The 27,500-nt window shown below is 35.7% G+C and overlaps 1 protein-coding gene across 4 annotated transcripts in view; it reads right to left on the reverse strand.

Moving 5' to 3' along the window:
* Positions 1-27,500, reverse strand: part of LOC135227054 (C-type lectin domain family 2 member L-like) — a 308,754-nt gene that overhangs the window by 262,696 nt on the left and 18,558 nt on the right. For 2 of the 4 annotated variants that reach the window (XM_064266862.1, XM_064266865.1), the window contains exons 1-2: positions 17,221-17,516; positions 2,763-2,958 (exon numbers count right to left, since the gene is read on the reverse strand). In XM_064266862.1, coding sequence (XP_064122932.1) covers positions 2,763-2,958; positions 17,221-17,331 — 307 coding nt within the window. In that variant the 5' untranslated portion in view covers positions 17,332-17,516. Of the gene's footprint in view, positions 1-2,762; positions 2,959-17,167; positions 17,517-27,500 lie in introns of those variants that run through there. The other 2 variants (XM_064266864.1, XM_064266863.1) reach the window with 2 other exon arrangements.

Genomic DNA, 27,500 nt, shown 5'->3' on the forward strand with positions numbered 1-27,500 from the left:
ATTATTATTATTATTATTATTATTATTAATTATTAATTATTGCTGCATCAGCCGCATTAATTTCTTATAGAGGCTCTCCTCTTTTTTTAATAGAGTAGAACCTCTATAAAATTAATGCAGCTGATGCAGCAATAATTTTTAAAAAACATTGTTTAACTGAGGGTTTACTTCCAGCTTATTATTATTACATTATTATTATTATATTATATTATTAGTATTATTATTATTATTATTATTATTTATTATTATTAAGAAAGCCAAATTAGAAAGAGAGTAAATCTGAACCCATTTTAATTAAAAATTAAATTAAATATATTTCTAAGTTAAAATGTAAAAAAAAAAAAAACTAAAACCTCTTCGAAAAAACCTGTTTGTCATACCAAGATAAAGCCGGGACACTGAACCTTTGAAAAGTGAAAAACTGGGGACTTGGAACAAGTGCTTTCATAGTATAGTCTACATTTTCAAGTTCACATTGAGTATAATAAAAAGTTGACAGACCTTAATATACAGTTTGTTAATCTGGGCGGCGTGTTCTTTAAGCAAAAGGGAAAAGGAGAGAGACGATCAAGGGACAATCCAGGATGGAGATTTAAATTCCTTTTTGACGTGGCTTCAGTAAAAATGGATTCCAACAAGGAATTTAAACCTCCATCCTGGGTTGTCCCTTGATCCTCTCTCTCGTTGTCTCTTTTGCTTAAAGAACACGCCGCCCAGGTTAACAAACTGTAACCTCACCCCCCTTTCTGTTTTTGTATATAAAGGTCTGTTAACTTCTATTATATTCAGTGTGAACTTGAAAATATAGAATATACCACGAAAGTACTTGTTCCCATTTTTCACTCACCTTTTATACTGTGGATTTAAGGTTATATATTCCCAAGCACGTGTTCCTTCATGCTACATTGAAATATATATATATCATATATATATATATATATATATATATATATATCAGACTGTGGTGGTTTCCTTCCATTTAGTTCCTTGTTGTCTCACCTCTAGGTTGGTTGTGTTTTTATTTTTATTTATTTCATTTTTACTCTAATGTATTTTTAAATGAACTTTTAGACTATACTTTTAACTTTTTTATGTTTTTATCTTTTCTTATGTGCAGCCCAGAAGATGTAATTCTGTTAATGATTATGAAACGTCGGTAAAATAATAAAAAAAAAGACATCCTAGTGAGGTGTGGTGTTTTCGTCCGCTTCCTTTTCTGATTATATAAATTTATATATATATATATATGATATATATATATATATATATATATATATATATATATATATATATATATATAATAATATACATACATATATATATATGTGTGTGAAAATACTTTAAATATAAATTCTGAATAGTATTTACAACGTAATCTAAAAGACAAAGTTTGGTAAAAGCGATCAATTTAGTCCCTCTAACTTTTACTAACAAAAATAATAACACCAATAATCGCATTAACAATAGTTTTATCATTACCACCATCCTTTATTATGCATGGCAGGGGCGATTAAACACACACGCAATAAGATTAATATCACGCATCAGTTTTCGAACCATTCACATTGTGTTATCAATTCCACTAATTGTCTATGCCATCGATAACTATATCACACGTGATCAGTATTCCTGGCTTTATTTAAAACGCTGTCAAAATGTAATTCTCCGACGTGAATCACATTTTACGTTGCGATAGTCCCCGCTATGCACACATTATCGCCACTCCTGTCAACAGTTTTCGTTCGTTTTCTTTATATTTTTTTCAAAATATTTGTTTATGTAGTCCGTAATACGAGTTGCTATTATGGTGATAGCTATGTGAAAAGCAATAAATGTAAGTAAAAAAAGTACGAATGCTCTACAATACACATACTAATATAAATAAATAACACACACACACACACACACACACACACACACACACATATATATATATATATATATATATATATATATATATATATATGTGTGTGTGTGTGTGTGTGTGTGTGTGTGTGTGTGTGTGTGTGTACTATGTCTGTGTATGTACTGCAGTAATAAAGGATGTACATACACGCACTCATATATGCGTTCACGTATATATATGTCTGTCGATGTATTTAATTTGTATACTGAATACTCAGAATTTACCCACAATACAAAAATCGAACTACTACAACTTGCAGCATGTTTTAACATATGAATAAAAAAATGTTCGAATCCATAAAATAAAACAATCACGAATCCATAGAAAAAAATCGAATTCATAAAATAACCATCGATCCCATTAAAAAAAACTCAATTTCATAAAATAATCTCAAATCCATAAAAGAATCTCGAATCTATATAAAAAAAAAATCTCAAATCCTTACAGAAAAGGTTCGAATCCATAAAAAAAAAAAAAATCTCAAATCCTTAAAGGAAAAAAAAAAATCTTGAATCCGTAAAGAAAAAAGCTCGAATTGATAAAATAATCTTGAATCCATAAAGAAAAAAGCTCGAATTGATAAAATAATCTTGAATCCATAAAAACAAAAGCTCGAATCCATAAAGAAAAAGCTCGAATCCACACAAAAAAATCCCAAATCCACAACGAAAAAACTTCGAATCCATAAAGAAACATCTCGAATCCATACAGAAAAAGTTCGAATCCATAAAGAAATCATTCGAGTCCATAAAAGAATCTCGAATCCCTAAAAAGATATCGAATCCATAAAAAAAGGGTCCTGGAATCCATAAAAAAAATAAAATAAAATGAAAGCTACTCGAAAGCAGGTACTCACTCTTGATGACGAGGAACCCGAGGACGGTGAGGACGATGCCGACGATGATGATGATGACGCCGGAGAGGACGATGCAGGCCAGCACCTGCTTGTCGGCCATGTTCTTCCTCCGGATGGAGATGTCCCTCCAGTTGATGGTCGGGCGGTAGCCTCCCACGCCCTTGTTCACGGGAGGCTCTCTGCTTCTGCCCATGTTCTGCACGGGAGGGTCGCCCACGTCGTCGTTGCATTCGTTTGAGGGATGTGAAAAGAAAGAAAAATGGTGTTAATTTATAATTAAAACAAGAAAAACGGCGATAATTTATCATTAAAACCGAGAAAAATGGCGTTAATTTACAATTAAAACAAGAAAACTGGCGTTAATTTATCATTAAAACCAGAAAAATATCGTGATTTTTATAACTAAAACAAGGAAAATAGCGTTAATTTATATTAAAACAAGGAAAATGGCTTTACTTTATAGTTAAAACAAAGAAAATGGCGTTAAAATATCATTAAAACAAAAAAATGACGTTAATTTATAATTAAGACAAGAAAAATGGCGTCAATTCATAATTATAAGAAGAGGAATGGCGTTAATTTATAACTGAAACAAGGAAAATGACGTTAATATATCAGTAAAATAAAAACATAACGTTAATTTATAATTAAATCAAGAAAAATGGCGTTAATTTATCATTAAAACAAGAAAAATGGCATTAATTTATAACTAAAACAAAAAATTACGTTAATTCATCATTAAAACAAGAAAAATGGCGTTAATTTTTCATTAAAACAATTTTTTAAAAAGAGGACAAAAATTCATAAACGCAAAGACAATCTTGATGAGATGAATTAGGAAGAATGGAATGGAATGGAATATATAATTCTTGCCAAAGGCCAAGCGCTTGGACCTATGAGGTCATTCAGCGCTGAAAGAGAAATTGAGATTAAAAAGGCGCTATGAAACAACTTTTAAGAGAGGGTGAAAAGTAAGATGGAAGAAAGAATATGAAAGGAGGTACAGTAAGAGGAATGAAAGAGGTCGCAGCTAGGGACCGAAGGGACTGCAAATAACCTTAAGTAATGCCTACAGTGCACCGCATGAGGTGCACTAACGGCACTAACCCCCGTGCAGGGGAGAATAAGGACGTGGAAGAAGAGCAGGTAGCGGATGAGGAATACGAGAAGATTAAGTATAACAAGGAAGATCGAAGGAGGAGAAGGCTGCAGAAGAGGAAAATGAACCAATGGAGAAGAGAATACAGAAGAGGGCGTGTATGGCAAGAATTAAGAAGCAGAGGCGGAGGAAGTGTAGAAGGAGAAAAAGGAAAAAGGGTGAGTATAAAAGACTTAAAAATACCAATATTTCTAAATGTCAAGACAGCAAATATCACAGTATTCTGAACTCCCCCAAAACACTGGCTGCAAAACGAAATGGTTCCCCTAATCTGGATACAAAATACAAATAAATAAATCAACATTTAAATATGTAAACAAACAAATACATTACTGAAACACTCATAAACCTTGTGCAAATGATTGATGTAGGTTTCTCTTTACGGACATATGTATTTTTTTTTATTTTGAGCATCACTGGATAAACATAACTTATACGCTTTTAAATGGATTCGGATTTAATGCACCGCTCGTGTTTGTTTATAATTAATCTCGGTGTTTTGAAACATTATTAAGTAAACAACACTTATTTTCCTCATATTCGAGCGCTCCTATAATTCAGAAATGATACGAGTTAACTTTTCAGATATAGATATTTCTTAGAAATATCCTCTTTTCTGTCGAAAAAAACAAACAAACGAGGATACAAACATTTTCTTGCTTACATTTGCTGGTATTCAAGCGAGTATTAGCGTCAAACAGACTTTCATTTGATGAACCATTATAACATGGACTATTGTTTTTAATATTAACGCCACTACTAAGACAGATTCATTTAAAACAAAATCAGCATTGTGTCCTGACACACATAACAGCCGTGCCATGAAAGGGGGGCGTGGCCTGTTTCCAATTCCAGATGGGCACAGTACGGATGCCATCAAAAAATATCTCGTGAAATTTCACAAAGAATCTCTCTGAATACCAGCGCTCAAATTCTGTCCATTACATTTCCCATCCAATCGCCAGCTATTTCCAACGCTGTGCTTGTTTTAAATTCATTTCCAGCAGCCGTTGCAGATGGGTGTAATTGATTCACAGGGAACGCTGACATTCCAGAAGACAAGTGACGAGATAAATATAGCATCCTCGACAGACGTCATATATGAGTTTTGCATAATGGATCTGCAGGAGACAATGATGGCGCCTTGCTTCAAACGAGGAGAGAGAGAGAGAGAGAGAGAGAGAGAGAGAGAGAGAGAGAGAGAGAGAGAGAGAGAGAGAGAGAGAATGGAAAACGAGAGGGAAGAGATGATCACCTCACTGAGTAGGTACGCGAGTTTATATCTTTTTTACATACATAAGGCCGAGTTTACAGGTGGCTTGATCTCGTTTTAGCTACTGCTAAAATGGAAAACAATAAAAAAAAACAAGGTAGATGAAGGGGATCCTCTGTCAAGGAAAACGACAGACCAGACTTAAAAATAGAAGATTTTGGGAGTTGAGGTTACGGGAGCAGGTATCAAATTCTAAAGTCTAAACTAAGCACTCAGAGGATAGCTGACCTCTACGCAGAAAACTGGGTCAATAGATCCAGGGCTTCCAGCAACATCAACCATTAACAGTTTTTATCCGTCTCACGAAAAATTAATCTGCTCAGGTCTTATCTTGTGAAAACATTAATTAGTATGCAGAAAACTTCAATGTTGAGAGGGCATGGGAAAGAGAGACAAGGAGAGTGAATATTTGTTATAACAGAGAGCGTTAATCACTAGGACTCTTGATAACATGTGTATAGTGTGTACGGTTTAGCGGTGTGTGGCGCAGTGTGTGTATGAAGGTATGACGCAATGTTGATGCGACTTCTTAGTAAGTAATTGGAATATAAGATTGAGGCCATTGGCCAAGCACTGGGGCCCATGAGGTCATTCAGCGCTGAGAGGAAATTTGAGAATAAAGGAGGTTGTAAAGCTGTAAACAGGAGGAAAACCTCGCAGTTTGCACTATGCAACAATCGTCACGAGAGGGTGGAAAGTAAGATGGAAGAAAGAAAATATGAACGGAAGTATAGTAGAAGGAGTGAAAGGCGTTGCAACTAGGGGCCGAAGGGACGCTGTAAAGATCCTTAAGTAATGCCTACAGTGCACAGCATGAGGTGAACTGATGGCACCACCTTCCTACAGGGGCAGCCTCGACATCGAAACCGAGAGGTTAAGGGTATCTGCTTCAGTCTTTCTGAAAAGATGACACAGGAAGAAGTACCCAAATCTGTTGCTATTATCCCTAAAAGGGATGAATGAGCCTAAGGGCAATGATAAAGGATCAAGATTTTTCTATAAATCTTAGCATCCCACCAAAACTTTGACCGTTTAGGGTGCATACTGAAGGCTCTTCACACAATATTGATGTAAAAAGTTTGAAGTAAAATTATTGAAGCGCAAAATATTGCGTCAAAAAAGCTGATCGTCTCCGACCATCTTAGGACAAAGTTTCAGTGACTGAGATGAAGAAAATGTAAAACAACGTGAATTACAGAGGAAATAATGAGATTAAAAAGCTAGAAATAACAGAATTATATACGTACGTGTGTGTGTATATATATATATATATATATATATATATATATATATATATATATATATATTTATATATGTGTGTGTATATATACATACATACATACTAACAAAGTTGACACCTTACAAAAAAAACATTCAATTATACCTACAGTAAATCTAATAGAAAAGTACACCATCTAATATAAATACATATGAAAATGAATACATATATATATGTATATATATATATATATATATATATATATATATATATGATATATATATATATATATATATATATATATATACATATAGCGAGAGAAAATGTATCGCAAAGGAATAGTCTAAATGTCCAGGAATGGCGCAGTGTGTCTAAGAGATTTAATGCATAGCTGATAGTCTTCCACGTAGAGAGAGAGAGAGAGAGAGAGAGAGAGAGAGAGAGAGAGAGAGAGAGAGAATGCAATGCACTCGTAAGAATTTCCCAGGTAGGAGTGGTGCACTTAATCAATCGTTTTATATTATTCAAGAGAAAAATAACCTTTCAATGCAAACTAATATGTTTATCAGCAATGAAATCATATAAACCACAAGTTTATTCACCAAATGTCGAACAATATTTATCAATTAAATTTTATTTGTCATTATGTCAATAAGAATTTTCCATCTAGAACATGTCAAACGATGCTTTATCAGCCAAGGCATGAAAACACAGATCGTCAATAAAGATACGTCAAAGGAGTTTTAAGCCTAATAAATGTCACACAGGTTTATCAGCAGTAATAAATCGAGTAGGCTTATCAGGCAATGTTATTTCCGGCAGTTTTATGGCCTATGATGTAAACAAGCATTTATTAGCTATATGTATGCGTTTATTATCAGTCAGTGCATTCCAGCCACACCGAGGTCGACGAGACTTGGATATATATATCACAACATTAACCTCATATTACCAAAAAGAAAAGAAAAAAACAGCAAAAAAGAGAAATACGCGAGAAAGTTAGTAGGACTAATCCTACTATACATAAAGTACTTTCATTAAAAGAAAAAGAAACTTCCCCATATTCAACTGCACCGTAATTCATCCGAATTTCCAAACCGAACTGTGTCACTATTCACAAATGTTCCAGTATCAAATTACGTATATAGCAACACAGGAATGTTCCTATAGCTATTTACATCACTATCCAAATCGCAATTCATACACCGTTGTACATCAAGTTACATCATACGCCAGAAGCACTGCTATACCAAATCACATCTCAAACAAGTAGCGTTATCAAGTAACATCACATATTCCAAACCTACCTATCTCAAACTACGGTAAATTTCCCAGCCAAATGACATATGGCCTAGGGTAAGCATAATGACATGCAGTAAGTAAAAGCAAATAAATGAATAAATCAACATTCGATGTGCAATACGCACCGATGCAATGAGAAAACAGAATAAGAAACTTTAATAGAAATAAATAAGTCAACAGATTTCCAGAATTGTCCACAACACACGATTTGAGATCCTTGACAATGTGACCATGACAGCTGCAAGAGTTTATCGGTCTCCTGTCTTCTTATGAGAGAGAGAGAGAGAGAGAGAGAGAGAGAGAGAGAGAGAGAGAGAGAGAAAACATCAGATTTCATCGATACAAACTGTAGGCTCTCTACAGAATGTAGAATGTCCACGAGGCATTATACTTTCTCAGCCTGCCCTAACTTGAAGTAAAAATACGAAGTGTTAAAATGCAAAAAAGACATTCGGGAAAGCATTTCGGATGGTCAGACAAATAAGGTGAAACAAGAGACGCCGAAAACCCAGCAGTCAAAGATGCTGAAAAGACATTAGACTAAGTAATATTGAGAAAACGAGCATAGTGAAAGTTAAATGGTCTTACATTAAGATGCTCTCTCACATCCAGGGAAATGTCGAGCCCCGATTCGCTCACTCCTGATAAACTAAGTTTCTGTAAGAATGCCCTTAAAAATGAAGGTCAGATACATAACAAATAAATAAATTCGATACTGAGATGACTGCTTGTGGATGCGCTGGTGCGTTCGAATGTATCTTTTAAATAACCTTACATGTCAATTTATCGACTTGAACTGATTTCTTAATGTCATAAAATGTTAGTTGATTTGATCTGTTTATGCAACATAACGTCGAGCAACTAAGGTCATGGACGCCATTCATGAAATGGTTAGGAACACCGTGAGTCAGAAGGGGAATAATTAATCATAGAATTAAGACAGTATCGAGAATGGATGCTTACGAATATCGCTGAAATGGTTACTAATCATTAAAATAAAATGATCCCGAAGTTTTACTTGAATTTTGGTACCAGAAATGTTGGTTTTCCGTTACGTCGTCTCTAAAAGAAATAATGAAGAAGAATATTTTATTCCCTATCGTGCCTTTCCAAACAGGAATGTTGTTACTATAATTATTATTTTATATACCTACAACTATTCATAAAGAAGAAGCAAATAACCCTTTTAATTTCCTCAGCAAGCTACCAAGGAAAATAATGAGTGAATAATCATAAACAAATCAGCTTAACCGAAAAGGAGGAATTTTCTCAGTGAGACTAGATCGGATCCCACGCAGGGATATGGAATATTGTTGCATCAGGAACTCATCATGCAGCAAAACTACCAATGCATTACAAAGCCTTTAGGACTTTTAAATGACTCTGGGCATGATCACAACCGAAGAGTACAAGATTACAGGCAATTACCATTTCTTGGTAAGCCGGTAATGACTTCCGAAAGACCATGGGTACATTCCTTAATGAAAGCACCAAGCTCTTGTGAACAACACATACGACGCATTAATTTGGCCCGTGCTGGAGTTAGTTTAAGGCATCATACGGCTCTCTAAGATGATAGGCCATGGGTAGATTGATTAGGCAGACATCAAGATAATAACGAAGATACCACGAACGATCATGCGTGATAAAAAAAACATAAGTTTATTCAGAGCTTGTTAGAAACGGATATCTTATTTCTTAAAGAAGCAGTTGCAAAATTGATAGTTTAAAATAAGCTGGTATTTACACGATCATAACAGTTACGTTTTTCAAACTGCAGCATGGCAGGTTTGAAGCAGTTGCAAAATAAATAGTTTAAAATAAGCTGGTATTTAGACGATTCTAACAGTTGTTTTTCAAACTGCAGTATAGCAGGTTTAGGGGAAATCAATGTAATGTCGCACAGCAAACTTGAGTTAAAAAAAATAGCATGAGGAAAATTAAAGATCGACTCCAAATAAAACACAATTAAAAATGACAAAATGAGACCGAGATCACTGACTGACTAATGCGACATTGCTGAGCAATGCAGCAACAATGAGCAATTCATCAATATTGCAACGACAAGGCAGCCCGCCTACTTGAAACTGACAAGGCTCCTTATATGAACGTCTTGGGAGGATTCGGGTGTCTTGTCGCATTAGATGTGTATAATACTTCATTAAACGGAGCGGCTTTTTTTTTTTTTTTTTTTTTGGGGGGGGGGGCGCTTTTATTCCGCCTAATTCTTTGTTTATTGAAGAGGTATGTCGATGTGTCGAATGTAGTACTTCGCCGATAAAAGTTATTTTTTAACTCTGCAAGCGATAACCACAGAAATGTACCCAGCCGAATAAAAAAGAAAGAAAAAAATAGAAGACACTTTAAAGCTGCAATTCTAATGTGGATATGCTTTTTGAAGTAGGTTTCCAAACTCCATTTGGACCGAGGAAACTTATAACGGGCAAGGAACAAAAATATCCGGATACAATCATATGTTATCCTAAATAGATCACGGGTACGTTTTTATCTTGTAACAAATATGACCAATTTTTTAAGCTCGTATTAAGTTACTTTTCAATTGGGTTTTAATACCTATCATCTTTTCCAAAGAAATTTATCATGCCAATATCTGTTAGCCATATGGCTGATGGACCACAAAAATTTGGTAATTAAATACATACAAGTACGTTGACGTACGTACAATGGGACAAATAAATATTGGTTCCCCGTGTGAAACGCAGAAATTTCACGGAAAGGTGAGAGGTGGACAGAGAAATGACGACTAAAAATAGTGAAGTATAAAATGGGAAAAAGTTTAATGTTGAAAGAACAAATACAGAATACACATACATCCATCAGTATGTATACAAGACACAGATATATACATATAAATTTATAATATATATATATATATATATATAATATATATATATATATATATATATATATATATATATATATGACTGGTAAAAATGTTCTGTTACAACAGAATTCCATCTAATAAAAAGAGCGCATAAAAACACCACAATACATAAAGTAAGTAATATATTTCAGAGGCTGCTGACTCTCTCTTCAGGTGGGTAATGAATAAGAAAAGTTACAGAAAAGGCGGTATTTATACCAACAGATCCATCCAAACGGCTACCTGTGGATGGATCTGTTGGTATAAATACCGCCTTTTCTGTAACTTTTCTTATTCGTTACTTACCTGAAAAGAGAGACAGTAGTCTCTGAAATTTGAGCAATTTAACTTTACTTTTATATTTTGGCATTTTCATCGGGCCTCCATATATATAATATATATAATATATATTACTATATATATAATATAATTATAATTATATAATGTATGATGTATGTATATATACCAAACACACACACATATATATTATATATATATAATAAATATATAATTATATATATATAATAAACAAACGTACATAAATGTTTTGCAGTTTCCCTTAAAATGAGGTGGCTTCATGAAAAAAATAACTTTCACAATCATGTTCATAATTTAACTGCTAAATTGTGATAACATTACATAGACCCATGTGATATCTCTATCAACATTAAAGTCGTTTCCCCTAAAAGGAGGTGACCCCAAAGAAAAAACAACACAACAGTCTCTGCCATATTCATCTTCTAACTGCTGGCGACGGATAAGTTCCACACTCTACATCCTGAAAGTAGAGTTGGTTAAACACTTCTTTTCATACTTTCCCGTCATGGTTTACATTGTTTGTATAGTGTTTTTACGTTGCATGGAACCAATGGTTATTCAGCAACGGGATCAACGGCTTACGTGACTTCCGAACCACGTCGAGAGTGAACTTCTATCACCAGAAATACATATCTCTCACTCCTCAATGGAATGGCCGAGAATCGAACTCGCGACCACCGAGGGGGGGACGCCAACACCATACCAACCACGCCACTGAGGCGGTGTCATGGTTTACATAAACAATTCAAGTCTCTTAACAACCTTTCGTGCGGACTCTGTTAACTTTTTTACTTCACTTATTCTGTGACTCACCTGTTATAATGACTCTCAAATACCAGTACAAAGCAGCGATTATCATTCTTCCACTACCTTTATTAACATTCAATGTTCAATATTCTCGTTTCCATTTACCCTTATGACCTTAGACAAACCTTGCTGACATTTACAAAGCACAAAGTAAACTTTTTCCTCTTGCAATAACATACAGATTCTATTTTCTACAATTCATCTTTAATAACCGCAGTCAGTACTGTATCACTTACAGACATCAACGATTTCTCATTGCATTCACCGTTCATTTCCTTATTTGACAACTTTGCACCTACATCTACTGCCACTTCTATCGTGACGAAAAAAAAAACCAGCATTACCTGAACACTGCTATCCCAAGGCAGACGAGAGCCTGGTGAAAAGTTGCAAAGCCCAAAGGAGAGGAAATGCTCCATGAAATTCAAATGAGCTTCTTTCTCTTTGGGGCAGCAGCAACCAGGTAGACCAACAGTCTACCAATGAGGACTGCTACCACGGTGGTCGGAGATGGTACAACCTGAGTATTATTACCCTAGGAGGATATAGATCTTAGTTTAACCAGACCACTGAGCTGATGAACAGCTCTCCTAGGGCTGATTTACGTGGCCAGGAGCCAATTGGTTACCAAACAACGGGACCTACAGCTTATTGTGGGATCCGAACCACATTATATCGAGAAATGAATTCCTATTCACCAGAAATAAATTCCTCTGATTCCAGGTTGGCAGGGCGGGGAATCGAACTCGCGGCTACCGAATCCGTAGGCGAGCAACTAAACCACTTGTCCAACGAGGAACTTAATCTAGGAGAAACCAATCGTTTAGAGTACAAATACAAAGCACTGCTACGGAGAAGAGTGCTTAGTGAAGGTCGTGGACTCATTAGTAGTAAGAAATGTACCTTAAACAGCGGAAGAACACCTCTTCGGCTAAGGTTAATAGGAGTACATGGCAAAAGGAAACAGCACGAAATGATTAAATGCTTGGGGTCTGCGGATTCATTCCTCGTACAAGTGAGGGAACACATACTTCTACAAATTTTGTTTAACATTACGTGGTTTCCCCGCACAGGGAGTGGTTCCAGTGATAAAAAAAATACGATCAAGTCACTGCCACATTCAAACTTTAGTCGCTGAATTGAGGATGAACCTCCCATGCAATAAAACTTACAGAACATATACAACACAAGTATATACAAACATACATAAATGTGTATGTTTATATGTGTGTGTACGTGTAAAATACACTTGCAAAGAATAAAGATGACAAAATCATTTACTCTTAACATGAAGAACAAACATCCTATAATTGTTCTTATATACAAAAAGAAAGAAAAGGAAATATAAGCCTTGATCACACTTACTGTAGTCGATTCCCATCAACCGTGCATTTCCTGTCTAGAACAGTCCCTTACGACGCTCCTAATTGGCTACTGATAAGCTAATCACAGGGCTGGAAACTCTCGGTCTCTCTCGAGAGTTAACATGAGTAGGATATATGTTCCACCTCTCCTGAGGTATACGTCTTTCAAAAGTATCCTTCAGGAGAAGTGGAACATACATCCTGCCTATGTGAACTCTCGAGAGAGTCTGAGAGTTTCCAGCCCTGTGATTGGCTTATCAACAGCCAATCAGGAGCGTCGTAAGGGACTGGTCTGACAGGAAATGCACGGTTGATGTGAATCTATTATAGGAAACCCAGGATATCTCTTGTAACTGATGGGATGTCAAAACATTCTGACAGAACAAAGTTAAGTATATCTTAGTTTTACCAGACCACTGAGCTGAGTAACAGCTCTGCTAGGGCTGGCCGAAGGATTAGATATTTTTACGTGGCTAGGAACCAATTGGTCACCTAGCAATGGGAACTACAGTTTATTGTGGGATCCGAACCACATTACATCGAGAAATGAATTTCTATCACCAGAAATAAATTCCTCTGATTCCCCGTTGGCCGAGCCGAGAATTGAACTTCGGATCACCGGAATCTGAGTGAACAACATGAGCATAGTAGCAACTATCAACTGTAGGTAGTATCACACGGCCATGGTTTCAGGTGGCATTCCTGACAAAACTGAAGTCACGCATCAACTGAACGAGTACATGCGTGGTTAATTACTGCAGTAAAGTTTTTAAAAAAATGCCTGGGTACTTGGTGCAAGGACTGAAGGCACCAAAACACACTGAAGGCCCCACAAAGAGTACCTGTGCAACACTGGCTTTAACTAGGAGCTCACAAGCTTGTCTTTAAACATGAAGAATCGAACACAAAGAACTTTAGACTAGTTTTGCCGTATGCAAATATATTCTGTTAAAGAACCCAGTATGGGATATGAAAGAAGACAGCATAAATACGGAGTCTATCACAGAAGAAAACAATAAAAAAAAACCTTGTTGACACAATTGTTTAAAAAAAACGGTAGTAGCGCAATCTGCTAAACACACTCACACACAAACACTAACAAAAGGCACTGGAAAATCGTTTACTTAACAGACATGTTGGGACGAGGCTAAGTGTATTAAACCTCCTTGTTCATTTACCATCACTTGATCTATCTGAGTCGGGGAAGTAAACTCGGTAAGTCCGTAACAGTCCGTTACGAAATGTTTGAATATTATCTTGTGAGGTCATGCCTCTGTAACTGAACCAAGAACTGGATTTGCGATAGTTTTTTTTTAAATACCTATTTAATAATAACCTCTTTTGTTGAATATTTTTGTACTTAAGATTTTATACTCTCTCTCTCTCTCTCTCTCTCGTCGGCACGGATGTGTAAAAACTCAGAAGAAAGTGATATAAATAGGCCTAGGATAAAAGCCTAAAACGCCAACGTTTTATTAGATTTTATACTGTTATATTAGAATTCATCCCTTGTCAATAATTCAGCACTTTCCATTCCAAGTCAGTCGTTAACGAAAAGGGGTTTCACCGTACCTCAAAATATTAGGGCTGAAGTTAGAACATAAAACATAAATTCGCGCAATTTGTTTATGCCCTGTCCGTCGCATAAATACTTCACTCATTCCACACGGACTGCACTTCATCATTGTTAGGAACCTTGCAACAGGGAACGTTGTTCTCTTTACTTGCAAATTTCGTCTAAAAGGTTTTATTACCGAAAATGTTCCGTTTTGAAAGGTCATAGAAAGTCGAATGGTTATCCGGTAGTTAGTGAGTTTTATGAGTTGTGAGCCATATCAAATATTTCTTCTATAAAGAGGAATCTGCGTGAATGAAAGGGAGTAGGAGATAAGGAAAAGACTCCTAGGAATGTTGCGGACACACGAAAGAAAGAGAAGATACAACAGATGCTAACTTGTCATACTCTAATCAAGATGTTCGTTATAACAATCAGTATCACTACTAAGCTTTTCTTGTAGCTGTTCTCATATTACTGGCACTGAAGGTAGAGTATAAAGGAATAAAGCTGATAGCTTAAAAGGTCAAGCAATAATAGTAAGCAAAGAAGTGACGAGTGAATAAGGAGCGGCATGTTGTTGATGAAGATAACATCCCATCACAGCTTCAATTAGCTTATATTGACACTGATACTCAAGAGTTATTTATATTCTGAATCCCACAGCAAAGGAGAATAGCAATAGCAACAATTGCCCCCCCTTTGGGGGCAAGACTTCAACATAGAACCCTTTCTGGCTTCTCCTCTTCTCCAGGCTTCACTCCCAAACCCACCGCCCCTCCCCCCCTACACACACACACACACACACACACACACACCCTAAACACAATATACATATTCTGACGTCCCTCTCTGTCTTGCAAGCAATCTTGACACAGCTGAATATTAGGTGCCGTCAATTCCGACTCCATTTCTACCATATGTAGCCAGCACTCTCTAGGTTGCCTTCCTACAAATACCTTCGAATTATGTAATTAACAGTCTTGGTAACTGAGTGGCATTACCTGCATTTCCCTCATGGTTTCACAAATTTCAGTGGCAACAAAACCTTACCATCTCGGTGCACTACGGTTACGGGCATTGAGTTAGTCCATAGGCCTACCTGCCGATTCATTACAGACAAAAGACTGCTTTCCACTGGTCCTAGCGTGGGAGGAAAAGGAGTGTAGGCTTTATGCACATGTGTACATGTTCGGTTTCTACAACATGCGCCTTGCCCCTTCTGTTCATCATCAGCCTTTAAACCCTTCGAAAAAACCATCGTCCTCTTTCTACAATAATAACACTTCGATCCATCTTTCAGTCAATTCTAACATTTTCATCACATCGTATCGCTACAAAATTACTAAATCCAGAAAGATCCTAAATTTATCTACTTTATTTCCATCCCAATTCAACATTAACAATTCACTAATATAAAGGAGGGTTGGATCCAATCTATCTATCTTTCTATATATATATATATATATATATATATATATATATATATATATAATTTATATTTATATATATATATATATATATATATATATATATTTATTATATATATATATATATATATACATATAATATATATTTACACGTATATAAAAGTAAGCATTTCACGTATTTACATCTGCAGGCATATACACCACACACTACCCATATCCACATATAAGGTATTAAGGCTCACAAAACAATTACTTGATCAATGGCACGGCTTTGTAAACAAATCCTTGAAAAATCACACGTTTTTTTTTCCATCAGTACAAGCGTGGGAATTTCGATTACAACAGTTCCCTATTTACCAGTCACACTATCCCGGGAGAATTTTCGGCGAGAGGGTCCTTAAGGCCATGAGTCAAAATGAAGAATAAAGTTGGAAAACATAATTATGCATCAAGTTAAAGAGATATGGGCTGTTGCAAGTACGATGGTTTCAAAAACAAATATGCGTACACATATATGTGAGTAATACACACACACACACACACACACTTTCTTAAGAGCAATGCAAATACTTTTTCGAAAAGTGGTTTTTTGTTATACAACATAGACTGTAGCTTTCAGTGGACTATAAATCTTTTTAATCTTTCGGACACATTCCCGGGCTTTCAAGTTTTCCTAACTTCTGCCATCTAGCCAAAATTTAAGGAGGGTGGCAAGTGACCCTCCTACCCCATCTTGAAAATCGTATGTGTGTGTGTGTGTGTGTGTGTGTGTGTGTGTGTGTGAGTGTGTGTGTTTTGCACAAGTTTCTGGTAGGAATTCTTCGCTAATTCAGCACGTAAAAAGAGTGGTTAGGAGTATTATCTTGCTTTTTCTCTCGAGCAATCCTGTACTATGGGAAACTGCTTCATTAGGCCTATACTAACTTTTATCTAGAAAAAAAATTATATATATATATATATATATATATATATATATATAAATATATATATATATATATATATATATATATATAATCTATAGGACAAATATATATATATATATCATCATATATCAGATGAAAATTTGCAAAATACAAATATTTCAAAGTACTAACCCAAATAAGAGCAAGAGTCTAAAATCGAACCACACGAGAGAACTCCGTCTCACCTGGTCGAAAGAGAGGCTTGTGGAAACGCAGCCTTCAAACAGCACACGTGAAAACCAAACGAGACCAACTTTCGAATCGCTTCGAAGAGGAAAAAATATCCAACAACACATTAGATCCCACGGTACTCTTCGCGTCTTCCCAGTAATCCATGATCTTGGAGCGCTGATACGGCCTCTCTTGCGGGGGGGAGAAAGTCAGGAATTGTAAGAGGGAAAGGGGTAATTTTCCCCGCCAAAGGCCAATTCCCCCTTCACACGGCGGAAGAACGGGGATGCTAGAACCTACCACCACCACAGACCAGGCATTACTGAGCGAGAGACAGAGTGAGAGTGTGACCCGTCGCAGGAAACCGTTTACGCGGCCTCTCTCTCTCTCTCTCTCTCTCTCTCTCTCTCTCTCTCTCTCTCTCTCATCCTGCCGGGTTGCAGGTGAAGTTTAATGTCACCTGTGGTTGAATCTTAACCATTCTCTCTTTTTCGAGTGCGTGGTGGAGGCTGATGCATTTTAAAAGCAGAGTTAAGTAGACCCTTAAAATGAGACTTGATGACCGGAATGTGAATTCTAGTCTTGTTAGTGTGAAAGATATTTTTCTGTATTCTCTATCTTTTGTTTGTGCTTGGGTGCCAGCGGCTGCATATAAGCCACGAAATCATAGAGAGAGAGAGAGAGAGAGAGAGAGAGAGAGAGAGAGAGAGAGAGAGAGAATTTTATTACAAAAACCAGAAACTTTTTCTGTACGCAGGCGGACGAAAAATATAGGATAGCGCAAAAAAGCGAAGCATAGGCCTAACAACCCAACAATATCTACAGAACTTGTTTATTTTCGAACAGTTTCATAGAAATTTTCTTTCTCTTTCTTCTCGAACAAGAGGACATTGCTGTTTCATAACGCACAAGATAGTCAACTATAGGCCTAACAAGCCTACGATGCGAGCATATTTTTCATCGAGAAATGTTCTATGGCTACTGATCTCTCTCTCTCTCTCTCTCTCTCTCTCTCTCTCTCTCTCTCTCTCTCTCTCTCTCTCATCAACCGTACTAACAGTGTTTAAAAATGAAAAGAAAATAAGCGTAGGCCTAACAAAAATACAAAAGCCTGAATTCCTGCCACCTTTTTCTAGGCCTACTGTTATTGTAACAGAATTGGACTTGTTTAACTGATAGTATGGAACCTATGTCTCGGATATTCGAGCATGAAAACCTTCTTTCCTCAGTATCGAAGAGAAATCAACCACTTCAGTCACCACAAAGATATTCGATTTTTTTTATTTATTTATTTTTAGTTGTTGATTTTACAATCATAATATATATATATATATATATATATATATATATATATATGTGTGTGTGTATGCATATGTATATATCATATATATTTATATATATATGCATACATACATAAGTAAACAAAGACATTTATTTCCTCCGAAAAAAACAAAATCGATATTCCTATAGTTCCAGCACTGCACAACAGCCATTCATTTCCACACGAAAGAAAATTAAATGGTTACGTGTAAATGGTTAAATTAATTCTAAGTCAATAAATTTTTTTCATGACACCCATCAATGCAAAATTCAAAAATATTCACTTTTCACTTCCATCACGAGAGCCCCTCAGTGGCTTGATCGGTATGATCTTGGCCTGCCACCTCGGTGGCCGCGAGTTCGATTCTCAGGCATTCCACTGAGGGGTTAGAGATGTGTATTTCTGGTGATAGAAGTTCACTCTCGACGTGGTTCGGAAGTCACGTCAAGCCGTTGGTCCCGTTGCAGAATAACTACTGGTTCCATGCAACGTAAAAAAAAACACCATACAAACAAACAAACAAAACTTCAATCAAGAGAAGAGTTTCAGAGTCGAAAATTGGCGAGGAATCTGCTTTTGACTTTTGTATTTGTCAGTCGGAGCCAAGCAATGGACAATTCGTCGAAGTTTTTCCTTTCTCTGCCGTTAGTGGCTAGTATCCATCTTTTGTTAAACTCTTCCAACATTTCTTTTTCAATCGAGTCTGTGCAATTTGAAAACTTCACCTCAAAATTTTTCTTTGCGTTTCTTTTTGTACAAAACTGTTAATGTGTCTTGTAGAAGATTTCTTGACTTTAAGAAGCACAATAAAAATATCTATTGAAAGTTCCTTAACAGCAAAAGACAGAGCAAAGGTTCCTTTCGTGGATAGCAAACTGCGCCTACGTTACTTGAATGTGTTGCCTTGCTATCTAACACGTTACAGAAACCATTCAACATTTCTGAGCCTACGTACATTAGTTAGAAGATTGGGCATAGTTTAGTTAAAGTCCTCCTGGGTCTCTGCGAGGCTCATAAGCGGCTCTGATCTCCTGTTTCTTAGGTCGACAGCCAGTTGGGTACAAGTCCAGATGCATACTAAGACACGTGGATAGTGTCGCTAGGCCCCACTGTTTAACGCCCCAGCCCGAGGGGTGGTACGTACTCTCCTACTAACCCTCCCGAGTTTTCAGACTACTAGGTTGGCATGTGCCGGGTTTTTGCAATGTTGCAATCCCGTAAGGATGTACGGCACGGTTAAAAAGGCCGGAAAAGGGACTATTAAAAATATAGCATACAAGGTGAAAAGAGAAAAAGTATATCTTAAATACATTAAGCAAGACTGAATGCCTAGTTTAAAACTCTAAACGGGTCAACATAAAACAGAAGAGAAAAAGACTAATATAAATAATCCGATCAGAAAGAGGACAAGAACATTGAGATGAACATGAAAAGAGCAAAGCAAATTCGAATATATGTTTAAAAAAATCTAATTACTGTAAAAATCAAACATACAAAGCAAAACACGTCCGAAACAAGCGTACAATAAAGCAAGACAAATACCAAGCATCCTGCATCTCACTGTGAAGACCACGGAAGCATCACTCCGACCCACTAACAAAAGTTTTACTCGCCCAAGAAAGGTCAGTAAATAAAGCCTCCAGTACCCAGTAATATGATTTGGCCCAATTTGGGGCCCAGTTCCGCTCGAGCCAAGTGCCTGGAATAGCTGGAACTATTAGAGGAAGTGCCGCATTATGATTTAATTGCATCAAACCACCCAACCTCAACCCAATCCATTGAGGAAGACGATCTATGTAGTCACTGAAAGAACTTAGAATTTTAATTTCTAGAGGATAAAGCATTCAATAATAAAAGGAGTAGTAGCGGTAGTAACTTGGAATATTACTAGAAATATTCTTAAATTTCTATAGTAGTAGTAGTAGTAGTAGTAGTAGTAGCAGTAACTTGCTATATTACTAAAAATATACTATAACTTTCTGAGAAGTAGTAGAAGTAAAAGTAACCTGGTGTATCACTAAAAGTATATGCTTAAACTTTTAGAGTATAAGTAGTAGCAGTAGAAGTACCCTCCTATATTACTAAGAATATGCTTAAACTCTTAGAGTAGTAGTAGTAGTAGTAGTGCAGTAATTTGGTATATTACTAAGAATATACTCAAACTTTTAGAGTATTAGTTGTAGCACTAGTAGTAGTTGCAGTAGCAGTAGGAGTAACTTGGTATATTACTAAAAATATACTTAAACTTTTAGGGTAGTAATGGTAGTAGTAGTAACTTGGTATATTACTAAAGAATATACTCAGTCTTATAGCGTATTAGGTAGCAGCAGGAATAGCTGGGTATATTGCTTAAAACACACCGAACTTTTAAGTACATTTTTAACAACACAATACGAAAAAGGGTCATATTCTATCCTTAACTTGAAAGAATGTGAATGCTCTCCAGAGCCTTCATAACTTCCATTACCAGTCGTATTGACATTAGCAACAACAGTAACAACAACAATATTAATAACATAGTATTCTAGCCAACAACAAACAACAGCAATATAACAATATGAATGTTCTAACTCCCAAAAATATGCTAAAAAAAATCATAAAGTAAAGCAATCTGTTTCATTACCTTCACAATTCTCTTCCAACAGCAAAATACAATTTCCACGATGATGACAATAAACTACACTAAAAGAAAAAAAAACCTAGATATAAATATCGCCGCTGAAAACATTTCCACAATGAATGATGCCAATTAGCACTTAACAAATACTATTTTCGCCATGTAAAAGCGAACACTGCGGGTAAAATCCAATTATATATGGTTCCAAAAGGAAAAAGCCCAAAACTTTTTGCTTAAAATTCGTCCATCCGAGCATGGGGGGGATTTTACATGCCATGGACACCAAGACGAGGAACTTTGCCAAAATTCGGCTGATATAAAAGCATATCACACACACACACACACACACACACATATATATATATATATGTGTGTGTGTATATATAATGTGTATATATATATATATATATAATGTATAAATATATATATAATATTGTATATATATAATATATATATATAAATGTATATATATTATATATTATATATATATATAGAGAGAGAGAGAGAGAGAGAGAGAGAGCGAGAGAGAGAACGAATTTTTTTTTTCTAAGAGATGAGAGAGAGAGAGGGAGAGAAGATGAGGAGTACCATTTCATTTTCCTATGTGGAATACAACGTAATCATACTGATATATATATATATATATATATATATATATATATATATATATATATATATGTGTGTGTGTGTAAATGCATATATATATATATATATATATATATATATATATATATATATATATATATATATATTATTAGTCTCAGTAATGGCCGACTACTTGGAAATCTTAGCTTGATGATAAATAATAGTGCCAAGACTAGGAAGAACATTCTTTAATTAAAAGGGCTTTCGAGGTTTAAAACCTCATCTTCAGGTTGAAAAAATGACAAGGATGAGAAATCACTAAAAATTACATTAAAATTAATTGTCTTACTAAAAGCTTCAGTCAAAACATAAAATAAAACGAAAATCACATACAAACTAAAAACTAAAAATTACGAAAAAAACTAAAACAAACGCAACACATACAAACACAGAAATAAAAATAAGATGGAAGGAAAATAAACTACCACACTCAAACAAAAAAAATAGCTAACGACCCACTTTGTATACCTACTATGAAACTATGCGATAGCTAGTTGAATACCGAACGAGTTGTTGTTCAATTCCGGTTTCATCCTCTTAATAAACAGTGACTTTGAAATGAAAAGGTCCAGTCTATTTGAGCAAAAAGACAGTGCTCTAAAATCCAGGTGAGTGAAAGGATGGTCCTGTGCTAAACTGTGTTCCCTTATGGCAGAAAAAGGTGGTTTAGAAAGAGGAAACTTAGTTCTAACAGAAAGACCTCTGTGTTCCAAAATTCTGTGTCTAAGCCAGCGGGAACTGGATCCCAAGTATCGAAGACCACACTGTGAACAGGTAAACAAGTAAACGACATTCGAATTAAGGTCCACAGGAAGAGCAGGCTTCCCCCTCAAAAGTGATCCTACAGTAAAAGGGTTAGTAAAAACAAATCTGAAACTAACTTGAGGAAAACTATGCTTAAGTATTTCTTGTAAATTTTCGTACCAAGTAGCTACTGTGACCAAGGAAAGGCAATTTAATGTACTTTACATCTTTACTAGTAGTACTGTACACCGGTCTGGGACAAAATTTCTCATCTAGAAAATTTTTCAGAACTTTGTATAAAACAAATATGGGACCTTAATTAGAGTGTCGTTTACTTGTTTACCTGTTCGCAGTGTGGTCTGCGATACATGGGATCCGGTTCCCGCTGGCTTAGACACAGAATTTAGGAACAAAGAGGTCTTACTGTTAGAACTAGGTTTCCTCTTTCTAAACCACCTTTTTCTGCCATAAGGGAACACAGTTTAGCACAGGACCATCCTTTCACTCACCTGGATTTTAGAGTACTGTCTTTTTGCTAAAATAGAGTGGACCTTTTCATTTCAGAGTCACTGTTTATTAAGAGGAAGAAACCGGAATTGAACAACTCGTTCGGTATTCAACTAGCTATCGTATAGTTTCATAGTAGCTACACAAAGTGGGTCGTTAGCCATTTTTTTTTAGTGTGGTAGTTTGTTTTCCTTTCATCTTATTTTTATTTCTGTGTTTGTATGTGTTGCTTTTGTTTCAGTTTTTTCGTAATCTTTAATTTTTAGTTTGTATGTGATGTTCGTTTTATGTTTTGACTGAAGCTTTTAGTAAGACAATTAATTTTAATGTAATTTTTAGTGATTTCTCATCCTTGTCATTTTTTCAACCTGAAGATGAGGTTTTAAACCTCGAAAGCTCGTATAATTAAAGAATGTTCTTCCTAGTCTTGGCACTATTATTTATCATCAATATATATATATATATATATATATATATATATATATACATATATATATATCTATATATATATATATATATTACATAACATATATATAATATAATATATACTAATATATACATGCATATGTATGAATATACACATATATTAATGTATATTTATACATACTACAAATGTTTATAGTATAAGTATATCTATTGGTTATTGCATTTTCCTCATCTTTCACTTAGTTTGCTTTCACCTCTCTCTCTCTCTCTCTCTCTCTCTCTCTCTCTCTCTCTCTCTCTCTCTCTCTCTCTCTCGTTTTTGTAATGATCGAATTAGCATCCACGTGTTTCGTCTATCTCAGCCTCCAGCCACGGGACAAAAGAAAAAAAAAGAAAAAAAAATCCCCGGAATAAATCCTGCCAGGATTGGGAACCGAAAGAAACGGGAATACGTTCAGATCGGATTCCATCAAATGCAGGAAACTTTCAATAACACCGACGCTCCTGCACAACCAACATCAATTAGTGATTCTGTCTCGAATACACTGGATACAGCAATTTTAACCGCTGGGAGAACTGTGCCATCCTGACGGAGAGTAAAGATTCAGGGAAATATACCGGAACGCGCAGACAAGGATATTCGAAAATAGTACGGAAATATGTGAATGTTTGCATTGATGCCAACCATATTTATATTGCTTCCTAGAATGTGGGTCTGTGGGAAAAATCAAAATGTTCTTAATCCGCATTGTTTCTCCTGCTGAATCAAGAATGACCTATGTACACAGACACAAATGAATACGAGTATATCTAACAAATTATACAGGCAAATTGATAATACATCAATAATAACAATATCAATATAAAGATTAAATGACATTTCACTTCATTGTCTATTTATCGATATATGTATGTAAAAACCTTTATCTACTTTATGATGCTATTTATCGATATATGTATGCATAAACCTTATCTAGTTTATGATGAACAGAGCATTCAGAAAAATGCATAATACGAAAAAGTACACTCACGAACTCCAGTCTTCGCTATCTCGTAATGGGAAATTCTCAAACATCTGTATATTTCATGAATTGCTACACTTACTTATTGAGAGAGAGAGAGAGAGAGAGAGAGAGAGATTTCTTTGGATATCCAGAGCCTGCTACATACTATTACTTTCAAGGAAAATATAACACTAGGCGTATGTTGTTCACTTTCAACAACTCGGCCTCGAAATCCTGTGTCTTACGGCTGAAGTTTATTTTATTTTGGCCAATACTACTCCAGCATCTTCGTGTTTGAATGCACTAACGACCAAACGCGCGCTGGGATGGAGACAAACTTGGCGTGTACCCGCGTATTGGGGTAGGGGAGGGTTGAGGGTGAAGATGAGGGGGGCGGGGGGAGAGTCTTATACTATCGAAAGCCGATGCTAAAGTTATGCTCCTTTTCTTCTGGTTCTCTAAAGAGATGAACGCATTCACGCCATTCTAAGCGTGGAAGCTTTTGACAGCTCTGTCTCCATTTTTGCTGAGCAAAATTCCAGAAGACGGACATTTGGAAAAGTGGGTTGGTTCGTAAAAGTATAAAGAAATGCGACTGCATGTAACGGTAAGATATACATTTAATGCGAAGACGCTGTCTATAATGCGAAGTAAAGGTAATCCTCTCCTGTACATGAAGGTGTACCACAAGGATAATTAAACGCTGGGACGTTACATTCCAGAAGTTTTCGTTTTCTCTACAGATAACACAAACAACACCACACCCACATACACACCCAACCCACACACACTCATATATACTATATAGATTATATAGATAATATATATAATATATATATGTGTGTGTGTGTGTGTGTGTGTGTGTGTATTTACATATATAATATACATATATGAGTATATATATTTAAATATACATACATACATACATATATATATATATGTATATGTATACATATATAGAGGGAGAAAATATAAAAGAAACGCTTAACTCTCCGACTACTTTCCGGAATTTCGCCCTCTTTCTGACATCACTCGATAACACAGATAAGAATAAAGAAAAAGTTCCTGTTTCCTTACTTATTTGATCAGCAAAGGACTTTAAAATGCACAAAATTTAGGAGGATCAAGTTCATTGTATGACAGTTGTTTTGGGGCAGACAAAGAAATATCTGTTCCACAAACTTGGCCAATTCACAGCATACATACAGGGATCGCCATTACAACATCCACTTTCCTTAAGGAGGACACACACACACACACACACACACACACACACAGCGCCCTTCACGGTTGATTTCAGTTGTTACAACCTCTTTTGCATGGTCATTCAAGACCAACAATTCACTTCCACAAAGAAAAGTTCATTCAACAGTCCTTTCATAAATTCCTACCCTAGGCGTCATAGACATTCCTAGCCTCATAGTAAAATTCTACATATACCCTCCTACCTTCCTTATTTTACCCGTTCTGAGATTCACTTCTTTCATGATACCATCAACTGCCTTATTCACTCACAAATGCCTATGTGAATCAGCTACTGGAATTCGAACTCTTTTATTGTTTTCTGCATTTTCCTTTTACCATCCCCAGTCAGTAATGCTTTGCAACAAACTTCTAGAGAGAGAAAAAAAAGGAGGCTAACACTGAACTCTGAAGAAGAAGGTATTAGAAAATTTTGTTGGTATTTCCAACCACCAGGGGTCCTCGTCTCATTACCAAGATATGACTGGTCTGACATACCACATCTGTTTTCAGATTAATATCTTCCGCCATCTCTTTTTGGACTAATATCTTCTCCCATCTATTTTCAGATTATATCCTCTATGTTCTTTTCAGTTTTCTTTTAAATTATGTTCCAAATTTCTTGACAGACTGCCATGTCTCCATGGCTACTCGTGAGAATTTAATCAGACAATCAGGTTGTCTTCCCAGTCTCTGAACAACTATTTTCAGACTTTTATTTTTGATAGCCAGTCCACTGTACAAAATAAGCACACAAAGGTGACGTAGTAGGCCCTGAGATTACATAAGATAAACTTACATTGGATGGATTAGCGGAAGACAAAACCACATATTATGTGGGTTTTGTGTTCCTCAAGACAGCCTCATTCCCTAACTTCACCTTTTTAATATTCCACCTGTCTCTCTCCACCTAAATTTTCTTTGTGGAATTTCAGCTGTCTTCTTTTTCCATAAATCAATAAAAAGTTTAGATGTTCGTTCCTATGTTTTAATTGGTAGAGGTCATAGAAGCAAATTGAACTTTGATGTCCTTTGCAATCATTTAAACGTTTTTAAATATTTGTTTGATCTTGTGCATTTTCAAAATATGTTTCTTTACCACCGACGCACTTTGATATGTCCAGTTACTGGGTCTTTATAAGTTCCTTTTACATCAGTGCTTTGATCTATTGCTGTTATTTCTAAAATCTTAAAGGTTGTGGTTATTATATTTCTTTTGCCTTACTGGCATTGTAATAATTTATAAACGCTAATCTAAGTTTCTTTACAGCCATTACGGTCTTCTTAGTAGTCTAATTCGTGCTTTGATGGTACGTTTCCGACTTTAACCAATCCGATGAAAATTAATCTTATATAATTGCATGGCCTACCTCACCTTTGAGTGTTTATTTTGTACAATGGACAACTTATAAAAAATTAAAGTCTGAAAATAGATGTTCAGAGACTAGGAAGACAACCTGATATTGTCTGATCACAGACTGGGGAAAAATTCTCAGGGTAGCCCTGGAGACATGACAGTCTGTCTAGAAATTTGGAAAATGATTTAAAAGAAAGATATTAATCTGAAAATAGGTTTGGGAAGATATTAATCTGAAAATAGGTGTGGGAAAATATTAATCTGAAAATAGGTGTGGGAAGATATTAATCTGAAAACTGATTTGGGAAGATATTAATCTGAAAATAGGTGTGGGAAAATATTAATCTGAAAATAGATGTGGAAAGGTATTAATCTGAAAACAGATGTGGGTAGGTATGAATCTGAAAACAGATGAGGGAAGATAGGAATCT

This window comes from Macrobrachium nipponense, chromosome 15 (assembly GCF_015104395.2).
Source record: "Macrobrachium nipponense isolate FS-2020 chromosome 15, ASM1510439v2, whole genome shotgun sequence".
In the NCBI taxonomy this organism is placed as follows: Eukaryota; Metazoa; Arthropoda; class Malacostraca; order Decapoda; family Palaemonidae; genus Macrobrachium; species Macrobrachium nipponense.